The sequence below is a fragment of the Somniosus microcephalus genome, unplaced genomic scaffold (assembly GCF_052327205.1).
Source record: "Somniosus microcephalus isolate GS21.2 unplaced genomic scaffold, FLI_Smic_1.0 scaffold1949, whole genome shotgun sequence".
In the NCBI taxonomy this organism is placed as follows: Eukaryota; Metazoa; Chordata; class Chondrichthyes; order Squaliformes; family Somniosidae; genus Somniosus; species Somniosus microcephalus.
The window spans coordinates 1-13,687 of record NW_028227136.1 but is presented as its reverse complement, the minus strand read 5'-3'; the positions used below and the strand labels follow the sequence as shown (position 1 = coordinate 13,687).

General features: G+C 49.9%; 1 protein-coding gene across 1 annotated transcript; it reads right to left on the bottom strand.

Annotated features, from left to right (window-relative positions):
* Positions 1–380: 380 nt before the first annotated feature.
* LOC147080162 (phospholipid-transporting ATPase ID-like) lies at positions 381–12,874 on the bottom strand (the record flags this gene model as incomplete). Its single annotated transcript, XM_085981239.1, has 5 exons — positions 11,942–12,874; positions 11,428–11,624; positions 10,173–10,381; positions 9,052–9,095; positions 381–546 (listed from the first exon to the last, which is right to left on the bottom strand). Coding segments are annotated over exons 1-5 (688 nt in total), but the record flags the coding sequence as incomplete, so codon positions are not given.
* Between the last annotated feature and the right edge of the window lie 813 nt (positions 12,875–13,687).

Genomic DNA, 13,687 nt, shown 5'->3' with positions numbered 1-13,687 from the left:
TATATCAGGGTGTTACAGTGAGGGGTGTGGGGTATATCAGAGTGTTACAGTGAGGGGTGTGTGGTATATCAGAGTGTTACAGTGAGGGGTGTGGGGTATATCAGTGTGTTACAGTGAGGGGTGTGGGGTATATCAGTGTTACAGTGAGGGGTGTGGGGTATATCAGAGTGTTACAGTGAGGGGTGTGGGGTATACCCGAGTGTTACAGTGAGGGGTGTGGGGTATATCAGTGTTACAGTGAGGGGTGTGGGGTATATCTGCGAGCGAGGGGTGTGGGGTATATCAGAGTGTTGCAGTGAGGGGTGTGGGGTATATCAGTGTTACAGTGAGGGGTGTGGGGTATATCTGCGAGCGAGGGGTGGGGTAGATCGGATTCCTACCTTCATCTTTATCCTCGGACATCACGGTGTGACAGAGCGAGAGAAGTCGGAAAAACTCATGCACCTCGCGATCACCCAGTTTCACGGCCTCCAAGAGAATGTGGTCGTAAAAGATAAAGCGGGGGTCCGCTAGGGAGTTGAAGGAGAAATCGATGGGCACTTTCTTCTGCCGATAAAAAAGACACAAGGGGGTCACGTCAGATGGTCCCTGCTACTCCAATTCTTCGCCGCCTCATATTCACGTCTTCCGATAACTTGGGAGGTTATCTCGTCTCAGACACCGCCCGTGTCTCCCAGAACTATTCACATTAGCTGCTCCAATAGCCAGTTTGGGAATTGCGCCCACCCGTCACCATACTGAGGGCAGGGTCCTCTCACCTCCGAGCCCTGCCTCTGCCTCTACACTGTCCCGTCAAACACTCCCAGGGCAGGTACAGCACGGGTTAGATACAGAGTAAAGCTCCCTCTACACTGTCCCGTCAAACACTCCCAGGGCAGGTACAGCACGGGTTAGATACAGAGTAAAGCTCCCTCTACACTGTCCCATCAAACACTCCCAGGGCAGGTACAGCACGGGTTAGATACAGAGTAAAGCTCCCTCTACACTGTCCCATCAAACACTCCCAGGGCAGGTACAGCACGGGTTAGATACAGAGTAAAGCTCCCTCTACACTGTCCCATCAAACACTCCCAGGGCAAGTACAGCACGGGTTAGATACAGAGTAAAGCTCCCTCGACACTGTCCCATCAAACACTCCCAGGGCAGGTACAGCACGGGGTTAGATGCAGAGTAAAGCTCCCTATACACAGTCCCATCAAACACTCCCAGGGCAGGTACAGCATGGGTTAGATACAGAGTAAAGCTCCCTCTACACTTTCCCATCAAACACACCCAGGGCAGGTACAGCACAGGTTAGATACAGAGTAAAGCTCCCTCTACACTGTCCCATCAAACACTCCCAGGGCAGGTACAGCACGGGTTAGATACAGAGTAAAGCTCCCTCTACACTGTCCCATCAAACACTCCCAGGGCAAGTACAGCACGGGTTAGATACAGAGTAAAGCTCCCTCGACACTGTCCCATCAAACACTCCCAGGGCAGGTACAGCACGGGGTTAGATGCAGAGTAAAGCTCCCTATACACAGTCCCATCAAACACTCCCAGGGCAGGTACAGCATGGGTTAGATACAGAGTAAAGCTCCCTCTACACTTTCCCATCAAACACACCCAGGGCAGGTACAGCACAGGTTAGATACAGAGTAAAGCTCCCTCTACACTGTCCCCATCAAACACTCCCAGGGCAGGTACAGCATGGGGTAGATACAGAGTAAAGCTCCCTCTACACTTTCCCATCAAACACACCCAGGGCAGGTACAGCACAGGTTAGATACAGAGTAAAGCTCCCTCTACACTGTCCCCATCAAACACTCCCAGGGCAGGTACAGCATGGGGTAGATACAGAGTAAACCTCCCTCTACACTGTCCCATCAAACACTCCCAGGGCAGGGACAGCACGGGTTAGATACAGAGTAAAGCTCCCTCTACACTGTCCCATCAAACACTCCCAGGGCAGGTACAGCACGGGTTAGATACAGAGTAAAGCTCCCTCTACACTGTCCCATCAAACACTCCCAGGGCAGGTACAGCATGGGGTAGATACAGAGTAAAGCTCCCTCAACACTGTCCCATCAAACACTCCCAGGGCAGGTACAGCACGGGTTAGATACAGAGTAAAGCTCGCTCGACACTGTCCCCATCAAACACTCCCAGGGCAGGTACAGCATGGGTTAGATACAGAGTAAAGCTCCCTCTACACTGTCCCATCAAACACTCCCAGGGCAGGTACAGCACGGGGTTAGATACAGAGTAAAGCCCCCTCTACACTGTCCCCATCAAACACTCCCAGGGCAGGTACAGCACGGGTTAGATACAGAGTAAAGCTTCCTCTACACTGTCCCATCAAACACTCCCAGGACAGGTACAGCATGGGTTAGATACAGAGTAAAGCTCCCTCTGCACTGTCTCATCAAACACTCCCAGGGCAGGTACAGCACGGGTTAGATACAGAGTAAACCTCCCTCTACACTGTCCCATCAAACACTCCCAGGGCAGGGACAGCACGGGTTAGATACAGAGTAAAGCTCGCTCGACACTGTCCCCATCAAACACTCCCAGGGCAGGTACAGCACGGGGTTAGATACAGAGTAAAGCCCCCTCTACACTGTCCCATCAAACACTCCCAGGGCAGGTACAGCACGGGTTAGATACAGAGTAAAGCTCCCTCTACACTGTCCCATCAAACACTCCCAGGGCAGGTACAGCACAGGTTAGATACAGAGTAAAGCTCCCTCTACACTGTCCCATCAAACAATCCCAGGGCAGGTACAGCACAGGTTAGATACAGAGTAAAGCTCCCTCTACACGGTCCCATCAAACACTCCCAGGGCAGGTACAGCACGGGTTAGATACAGAGTAAAGCTCCCTCTACACTGTCCCATCAAACACTCCCAGGGCAGGTACAGCATGGGTTAGATACAGAGTAAAGCTCCCTCTACACTGTCCCATCAAACACTCCCAGGGCAGGTACAGCACAGGTTAGATACAGAGTAAAGCTCCCTCTACACTGTCCCCATCAAACACTCCCAGGGCAGGTACAGCACGGGTTAGATACAGAGTAAAGCTCCCTCTACACTGCCCATCAAACACTCCCAGGGCAGGTACAGCATGGGTTAGATACAGAGTAAAGCTCCCTCTACACTGTCCCATCAAACACTCCCAGGGCAGGTACAGCACAGGTTAGATACAGAGTAAAGCTCCCTCGGAGCAGGGAGGAGCAGCGAGGAGGAGCCCGGCTTAAAAACCAGCGACCAGCGAGGCCCGAGACCAGTCGGAGCAGCCCGGCTTAAAAACCGGCGACCAGCGAGGCCCGAGACCACGCGGAGCAGGGAGTAGCAGCGAGGAGGAGCCCGGCTTAAAAACCGGCGACCAGCGAGGCCCGAGACCACGCGGAGCAGGGAGTAGCAGCGAGGAGGAGCCCGGCTTAAAAACCGGCGACCAGCGAGGCCCGAGGCCACTCGGAGCAGCGAGGAGGAGCCCGGCTTAAAAACCGGCGACCAGCGAGGCTTACCAACTCAGCAATGGGGAGAGAGGTAAAAAGTAATCAGAGTGTGACGTCACCAGGGAGCAGGTAAGTGATTGGTTGGTGAGTATTTCTCTTTTTTAAACTTTAACTCTGTAGTTTATAGTTACTAGGGTCTTTTCTGGTGTAGCAGGGACTGTTGGTAGACTATACAAGCGCCTTAGAGATATCTTTAATTGGTGATAGTAAATTAATTTAAAGTAATTAAAGGGAAGGTCATGCCAGGAGAGCCCAGCCCCGTGATATGCTCCTCTTGCTCTATGTGGGAATTCAGGGACACTGCCGGTGCCCCTGATGACCACGTGTGCCAGAGATGCATCCATCTGCAGCTACTAGCAGACCGCATTGAGGCACTGGAGCTGCGGGTGGATGGGTTGTTGAGCATTCACGATGCTGAGAGGGTCGTGGATAACACGTTTAGTGAGTTGGTCACACCGCAGGGTAGGGCTGTACAGGAAGAAAGGAAATGGGTGACCACCAGGCGGAGCAATAGAAGCAGGCAGGTAGTGCAGGAGACCCCTGTGACCATTCCCCTCTCAAACAAGTATACCGCTTTGGATACTGTTGAGGGGCATGACTCACCAGGGGAAGGCAGCAGCAGCCAACTTCCTGGCACTGGGGGTGCTCCTGCTGTCCAGGAAGGGAGGAAAAAGAGTGGGAGAGCAATAGTGGTAGGGGATTCTATAGTAAGGGGAAGAGAGAGGCGTTTCTGTGGCCGTAGACGTGAATCCAGGATGGTTTGTTGCCTCCCTGGTGCCAGGGTCAAGGATGTCACTGAGCGGCTGCAGGGCATTCTGGAGGGGGAGGGTGAACAGCCAGAGGTCGTGGTCCACATTGGTACCAACGACATAGGTAAAAAGAGGGATGAGGTCCTGCAGCAAGAATTTAAGGAGCTAGGTGGAAGATTAAAGAGCAGGACCTCAAAGGTTGTAATCTCTGGATTACTCCCGGTGCCACGTGCTAGTGAGTATAGGAATAGGAAGATAGAACAGATGAATGCGTGGCTAAAGGGATGGTGCAAGGGGGAGGGCTTTAGTTTCCTGGATCACTGGGTCTGCTTCTGGGAAAGGTGGGACTTGTACAAGTCGGACGGTTTACACCTGAACCAGAGGGGGACCAATATCCTTGCGGGAAGGTTTGCTAGCACTGTTGGGGGGGGGTTTAAACTAACTTGGCAGGGGGATGGGATACAGAGTGGAACTATAGTAGGGGGTGATTTACAGCCAAATACAGAGGAAAAAACAAGTCAGCTGGGAAGGCAGAGCAAATATATGAAGGCAAAAGGGAATATGGCAAGGCTGGAAGGCATTTATTTTAATGCAAGGAGTCTTGCAAATAAGGTGGATGAACTGAAGTTGTTGCTGAACACATGGGAGTACGATATTGTTGCTATCACGGAGACATGGTTGAGGGAGGGTCAGGACTGGCAGCTCAATATTCCGGGGTATAGAATCTTCAGACGAGACAGAGGGGGGTGTAAAAGGGGAGGGGGTGTTGCAATATTAATTAAGGAATCAATTACTGCTGTAAGGAGGGATGATATATTAGCGGGTTCCTCTAATGAGGCCATATGGGTAGAACTTAAAAACAAAAAGGGGGCAAGCACTTTGCTGGGAGTGTACTATAGGCCCCCGAACAGTCAGGGGGAGATAGAGGAACAGATATGTAGGCAAATCTCAGAGAAGTGCGAAAATAATAGGGTAATAATAGTGGGGGATTTCAACTTCCCCAATATTAATTGGGATAGTCAGAGTGTGAAAGGCTTAGAGGGTGCAGAATTCTTAAAGTGCATCCAGGAGAGCTTTTTGAGCCAACATGTAGAAAGTCCTACAAGAGAGGGGGCGGTACTGGACCTAATTCTAGAGAATGTAGCCGGGCAAGTGGTGGAAGTGTCAGTAGGAGAGCATTTTGGCGACAGTGACCATAATTCGGTGAGATTTAAGGTGGTCATGGAAAAAGACAAAGACGGCCCGGAAATAAGGGTTCTAAATTGGGGAAAGGCCGATTTTAATATGATAAGGCAGGATCTGGCCAAAGTGGACTGGGAGCAGCTACTTATAGGAAAATCCACATCAAAGCAGTGGGAGACTTTCAGAAGGGAAATAGAGAGAGTACAACGCCAACATGTTCCTGTAAAGGTCAAGGGTGGGACCAACAAGGAAAGGGAACCTTGGATGACAAGGGATATACAAAAATGCATTAGGGAAAAAAAGGGGGGCTTTTGGCAGTTACAAAAGACTAAAGACGGAGGAAGCCCTAGCGGAGTATAAAAGGTGCAGGAGCATACTTAAAAAAGAAATTAGGAGGGCGAGGAGGGGCCATGAAATAACACTGGCGAGCAAAATAAAGGAAAATCCTAAGATGTTTTATAAGTATATTAAGGGCAAGAGGATAACCAGGGAAAGGGTAGGGCCCATTAGGGACCAAAGTGGCAATCTGTGTGTAGAGCCAGATGATGTAGGCGGGGTTTTAAATGAATTTTTTGCATCTGTGTTCACTATGGAGAAAGACGATGTAGACATAGAAATCGGGCAAGGGGACTGTGATATACTTGAACATATTAGCATCGAGAGGGAGGAGGTACTCGCGGTTTTAGCAGGCCAAAAAGTGGATAAATCCCCAGGCCCGGACGAGATGTATCCCAGGCTGTTGTGTGAGGCAAAGGAGGAGATTGCAGGGGCTCTGACACAAATTTTCAGAACCTCTCTGGCCACAGGGGATGTACCAGAGGACTGGAGAACAGCTAACGTAGTACCATTATTCAAGAAGGGTAGCAGGGATAAACCAGGGAATTACAGGCCAGTGAGCCTAACATCTGTGGTAGGGAAATTATTGGAAAAAATTCTGAGGGACAAAATTAGTCTCCACTTGGAGAGGCAAGGATTAATCGGGGATAGTCAGCATGGCTTTGTCAAGGGTAAATCATGTCTGACCAATCTGATTGAATTTTTCGAGGGGGTGACTAGGTGTGTGGATGAGGGAAATGCTGTGGATGTGGTTTACATGGATTTCAGTAAAGCTTTTGACAAAGTCCCGCATAGGAGACTGGTCAAGAAGGTAAGAGCCCATGGGATCCAGGGTGCCTTGGCGCGTTGGATCCTAAACTGGATGAGTGGCAGGAGGCAGAGGGTGATGGTCGAAGGTTGCTTTTGTGACTGGAAGCCTGTGTCCGGTGGGGTACCTCAGGGATCGGTGCTGGGACCCTTGCTGTTTGTGATCTACATAAATGATTTGGATGAGAATGTAAAAGGTATGATCAGTAAGTTTGCAGATGACACGAAAATTGGTGGGGTGGTAAATTGCGAGGAGGAAAGCCTCAGGCTACAGGACGATATAAACGGGTTGGTCAGATGGGCGGAAAAGTGGCAAATGGAATTTAACCCTGAAAAGTGCGAGGTGATGCATTTTGGACGGACAAATAAGGCAAGGGAATACACAATGAGTGGTAGGACCCTAGGAAGTACAGAGGGTCAGAGGGACCTTGGTGTACATGTACATAGATCTCTGAAGGCAGCGGAACAGGTAGATAAGGTGGTTAAAAAGGCATATGGGATACTTGCCTTCATTAGTCGAGGCATAGAATATAAGAGCAGGGAGGTTATGATGGAGCTGTACAAAACGCTGGTGAGGCCACAGCTGGAATACTGTGTGCAGTTCTGGTCGCCTCACTATAGGAAGGATGTGATTGCTTTGGAGAGGGTGCAGAGAAGATTCACCAGGATGTTACCTGGGATGGAGCGCCTCAGCTATGAAGAAAGACTAAACAGGCTGGGGGTGCTTTCCTTGGAGCAAAGAAGGCTGAGGGGGGACCTGATTGAGGTGTACAAAATGATGAGGGGCATAGATAGGGTAGATAAAGAGGAACTTTTCCCCTTAGTAGGGGGGTCAATAACAAGGGGGCAAAGATTCAAGGTAAGGGGCAGGAGGGTTGGAGGGGATTTGAGGAGGAACTTTTTCACCCAGAGGGTGGTTGGAATCTGGAACTCACTGCCTGAAAGGGTGGTAGAGGCAGGAACCCTCACAACATTCAAGAAGCATTTGGATGAGCACTTGAAATGCCATTGCATACAAGGCTATGGACCAAATGCTGGAAAATGGGATTAGACTGGACAGGGATTGATGGTCGGCGCAGACACGATGGGCCGAAGGGCCTCCTTCTGTGCTGTATAACTCTATGACTCTACACTGTCCCATCAAACACTCCCAGGGCAGGTACAGCATGGGTTAGATACAGAGTAAAGCTCCCTGTACACTGTCCCATCAAACAATCCCAGGGCAGGTACAGTACGGGTTAGATACAGAGTAAAGCTCCCTCTACACTGTCCCATCAAACACTCCCAGGGCAGGCACAGCATGTGTTAGATATAGAGTAAAGCTCCCTCTACACTGTCCCATCAAACACTCCCAGGGCAGGTACAGCACGGGTTAGATACAGAGGAAAGCTCCCTCTACACTGCCCCATCAAACATTCCCAGGGCAGGTACAGCACGGGTTAGATACAGAGTAAAGCTCCCTCTGCACTGTCCCATCAAACACTCCCAGGGCAGGTACAGCACGGGTTAGATACAGAGTAAAGCTCCCTCTACACTGTCCCATCAAACACTCCCAGGGCAGGTACAGCATGGGGTAGATACAGAGTAAAGCTCCCTCTACACTGTCCCATCAAACACTCCCAGGGCAGGTACAGCACGGGGTTAGATACAGAGTAAAGCTCCCTCTACACTGTCCCATCAAACACTCCCAGGGCAGTTACAGCACGGGTTAGATACAGAGTAAACTTCCCTCTACACTGTCCCATCAAACACTCCCAGGGCAGGTACAGCACGGGTTAGATACAGAGTAAAGCTCCCTCTACACTGTCCCATCAAATACTCCCAGTGGAGGTACAGCACGGGTTAGATACAGAGTAAAGCTCCCTCTACACTGTCCCATCAAACACTCCCAGGGCAGGGACAGCATGGGTTAGATACAGAGTAAAGCTCCCTCTACACTGTCCCATCAAACACTCCCAGGGCAGGTACAGCATGGGTTAGATACAGAGTAAAGCTCCCTCTACACTGTCCCATCAAACACTCCCAGGGCAGGTACAGCACGGGTTAGATACAGAGTAAAGCTCCCTCTACACTGTCCCGTCAAACACTCCCAGGGCAGGTACAGCGCGGGTTAGATACAGAGTAAAGCTCCCTCTACACTGTCCCATCAAACACTCCCAGGGCAGGTACAGCACAGGTTAGATACAGAGTAAAGCTCCCTCTACACTGTCCCATCAAACACTCCCAGGACAGGTACAGCACGGGTTAGATACAGAGTAAAGCTCCCTCTACACTGTCCCATCAAACACTCCCAGGGCAGGTACAGCAGGGGTTAGATACAGAGTAAAGCTCCCTCTACACTGTCCCATCAAACACTCCCGGGGCAGGTACAGCACGGGTTAGATACAGAGTAAATCTCCCTCTACACTGTCCCATCAAACACTCCCAGGGCAGGTACAGCACGGGTTAGATACAGAGTAAAGCTCCCTCTACACTTACCTCTCTCACTTCACTTTTATGTCCCAATTCATCAATCAGATCGCCTGGAAAAAAAAGTGAGACATTTGAATGAATGAAAGCGCCTTTCACAACCCAGGACGACCCAAAGCACTTTACAGCCAATGAAGTACTTTTGAAGTGTGGTCACTGTTGTAATTCTTGTTGAATAGCAATTTGGGGAGCAGGGTAGAGTTGGTTGGGGCGTGGCAGTTTCTCTCAGTGCAGGCCGAAGCGCTACTGCTCCACCACTGGCAGGAGGGTGTAATTACAGCATGACAAGTTTACATAGGAAATCTCCGTTATACATTTGGACAGTGGATCTGATAAACTTGACATGAATGCGTGACAGAGAAGTGTGACAAAACGTGACGTAGGGTGCTATAGAGCGGAAATGCACGCAGATCTTTAATATATTGAGAGATCGGTTTTGCAACTTTCTGAATTTCACCCCTCGACTTCCGTGGCGAGCCCCTCGTTGCTGCTGTCTAGGTTTGGTCTCCTTATCTAAGGAAGGATCTACTTGCCTTAGCAGGGGTGTAACAAAGGTTCACCAGATCGATCCCTGGGAGGAGAGGGCTGTCCTATGACGTGGGGTTACAGGGATCGGGTGGGATATGTGTCGGTGCAGGCTCGATGGGCCGAAATGGCCTCTATCTGCACTGTGGGGTTTCTGTGAAGAGATTGAGTAGATTGGGCCGATACTCTCTGGAGTTTAGAAGAATGAGAGGTGATCTCATTGAAACATACAAGATTCTGAGGGGGATTGACAGGGTAGATGCTGAGAGGCTGTTTCCCCCTGGCTGGAGAGTCTAGAACCAGGGGTCACAGTCTCAGGATAAGGGGTCGGCCATTTAGGACTGAGATGAGGAGGAATTTCTTCACTCAGAGGGTGGTGAATCTTTGAAATTCTCTCCCCCAGAGGGCTGTGGAGGCTCAGTCGTTGAGTATATTCAAGACAGAGATCGATAAGATTGTTGGACTCTAGGGGAATCAATGGTTAGGGCGTGAAAGTGGAGTTGAGGTCGAAGATCAGCCTTGATCTTATTGAATGGCGGAGCAGACTCAAGGGGCCGAGTGGCCTAATCCTGCTCCAATTTCTTACGCCTGGCCATCGCGCTCACCGTAAGCCTTGCCGTCGATGGAGCACTTGTTGAATACCATGACGTTCTGGGTGAGAGTCCCCGTCTTGTCGGAGAAGATGTATTCGATCTGGCCGAGCTCCTCGCTGAGCGTGGTGGTCCGCGCCTCCGCCGCCGTGTTCTTCCGCAAGCAGTACATCTTCTTGTCCCAGTTGATGAAGTAGCTGTGCCCGAGGCGGATGACCTCCACGCTGTTTTCGAAGGGGGGGGGGGGGGGGGAGAAAGAGGTCAGAGGTGAGGAAGGCCAGCTGAAGGGTCACGCACAGCAAGCCGTGTGACCGGCGCACCTGACCCGTAATCCGTACGAGACAAACACCAACAGATTCCCCCCCCCACTCCGGCACCAATTGTCCATCAGTGGCAGGGTAGGTTCCCGCGCCAGGCCACTCTCAATGCAGCAGAGAGAATATCCAGAGGAAAGCTCCCTCTACACTGTCCCATCAAACACTCCCAGGGCAGGTACAACACGGGTTAGATACAGAGTAAAGCTCCCTCTACACTGTCCCGTCAAACACTCCCAGGGCAGGTACAGCACGGGTTAGATACAGAGTAAAGCTCCCTCTACACTGTCCCATCAAACACTCCCAGGGCAGGTACAGCACGGGTTAGATACAGAGTAAATCTCCCTCTACACTGTCCCCATCAAACACTCCCAGGGCAGGTACAGCACGGGTTAGATACAGAGTAAAGCTCCCTCTTCACTGTCCCATCAAACACTCCCAGGGCAGGTACAGCACGGGTTAGATACAGAGTAAAGCTCCCTCTACACTGTCCCATCAAACACTCCCAGGGCAGGTACAGCACGGGTTAGATACAGAGTAAAGCTCCCTCTACACTGTCCCATCAAACACTCCCAGGGCAGGTACAGCACGGGTTAGATACAGAGTAAAGCTCCCTCTACACTGTCCCATCAAACACTCCCAGGGCAGATACAGCACGGGTTAGATACAGAGTAAAGCTCCCTCTACACTGTCCCATCAAACACTCCCAGGGCAGGTACAGCACGGGTTAGATACAGAGTAAAGCTCCCTCTACACTGTCCCATCAAACACTCCCAGGGCAGGTACAGCACGGGGTTAGATACAGAGTAAAGCTCCCTCTGCACTGTCCCAACAATACATCTCAGCACCAAACTCAGAAGAGTGCCCCCTCCTGTTGCAGTGTGACACTTTTCCTTTGAAACCCATCAACCTTTGACCACATCTCTGGCCAACAGCGGGAGCGCGGCCCATCGCACCTTACGTAGAGCGAGATGGGTACGACTGTGTTGAGGATGATGATGTACGACCAGAAGGACAAAAATCCAGAGAGGAAGGCGCTGTTGACTCCCTGGTCCCAGGGCAGGTAGATCTGGAAGAGGTTTCCCACTTCATATTCCCAGATGGAATTCCCGATAGCTAGGATTATCCCCATGCAGATCAGGAATCCAAAGATCTGGAACAAAAGACAAAACAAATTTCACTCCGATCCATCGCAAGATACCGTCCGATAGGGCAAAGGGTGAGGGGGCACTGCACTGCACAGAGGGCAGCGGGACGGTGTTTGGGGAAGAATAGGCCTCAATTTAACTGGCATCTCGTAGGCCTCAATTTAACTGGCGTCCTGTAGGCCGCAGCCTCCACTGCCATCATTACAAACCGAGAGCAGATCTTCTCCCTGGTGACGAGCAGGAATTGGATTTTTCACTTGGGTAACGTCGCCATCATTAGACACCGCCCCTCCCTCTCGGTCTCGGGGCGAGTGGAACTCACCCAGAGCACCAAAGTGTTCATCAGCCTGTCGATGCTGGTCCTCTTGAACTTCGTCCTGCCGCTGTTTTGCATGAGTTTCGTATCGGGGCCTGCAAAAAAACAACACGGCTTCACTGACAAACTCAGGCAACTTTCAGAAGGGACGTGGGTGGACCCACTGGGTTACACGCTGTCCTTTCACCTCTGGCTGTTCCAGACTGATGGATGGGTGCCTGTACCAGCCAACAACACGGAGAGAGAGAGAGCGGGAGACAGAGAGAGGGAGCGGGAGACAGAGAGAGGGCGAGAGAGCGAGAGGGGAGAGAGAGATCTGTGGTGACCTCAACTCAAGAACTGGTGAAGAACCAGAGACCAGTACCTCAGGGGAATAATTACATATTTGGGAATAACCATTTTGATCTCCCTTTTCATTCACACAGGAGTAACTACGACAAACAGACAAATGGAAACGGAAAGCAGCTCCTGCAGCTCTGTCGAAGCCTGGGTCTGTACATTGTCAATGGTAGGTTCAGAGGAGACTCCCTAGGAAGATCGACCTATTCCTCAACTCTTGGCTTCAGCACCGTAGACTATATGATTACGGATCTGGACCCATCCTCTTTCAGAGCATTCACAGTCAAACCACTAACACCACTGTCAGATCACAGCCAAATTACTGCGTATCTTAAAAGGACAGAAACAACCAACACAGAAACACAGCCCAGTAAGCTGTACAACATTAAAAAATCCTACAGATGAGCCCAAAACAGCACAGAAAAATACCAGAAAGCAATTAGCAGTCAATCAACTCAGTCTCTCTTGGACACCTTTCTGAAAAACACACACACTCACAATAAAGAAGGCGTAAACCTGGCAGTGAATAACCTAAATAATATTTTTGATAATTTGGCATCAATGTCGAACTTGAAATCTCGCAAGAGTAAACACAAAACCACGAAAAATGGTTTGATTCAGACCGTCATAGCATGAGGAAAAAACTCAGAAAAATATCAAACCAAAAACACAGACAACCAGAAAACGAGGAATTACGCCTTACTTGTCAGGCACTAACACAATACAAAAACACACTCAGAACCAAGAAAGAACAGTATATTAAGAATAAACTCAGCTCCATTGAGGAATCTATTGACTCTAATTGTTTCTGGGACAACTGGAATACATTACACAAAAAGTAACACGATGAATTGCCCATTCAAAATGGAGACACATGGGAAAACCATTTTGAAAAATTATACCAGAAAAACACACTAAGCCCAGAGCAAGATCAAATATGTAAAGAATTGGAAAAGCTCGAACTGGCCATAAAAGATTACCAAAGCCCGTTAGCTCTTTTTCAGTTATTGGGGAGTCTATTTGAAAAATTCAAGGACCTGCGGCCAAGAAAAGCTTGCGGTGCAGATGGCATCCTAAACGAGATGATTAAACACACTGACGATAAAATGAAATTGGCTATCCTAAAACTCTTCAACTTGGTTCTGAGTGTCGGTTACTTCCCTGATATCTGGAACAAAGGACTCATAACGCCCATATACAAAAGTGGAGACAAAGTTGACCCAAATAACTATCGAGGCATCTGTGTGAACAGTAACCTGGGGAAGGTATTCTGTAGTATCATAAACCAAAGACTTATAAACTTCCTTGAGGAGCACATTTTCTTGAGTAAAAGCCAAATTGGATTCTTACCAAATTATAGAACATCGGATCATATCTTCACATTACACACCCGAATTGACAAACATGTTCACC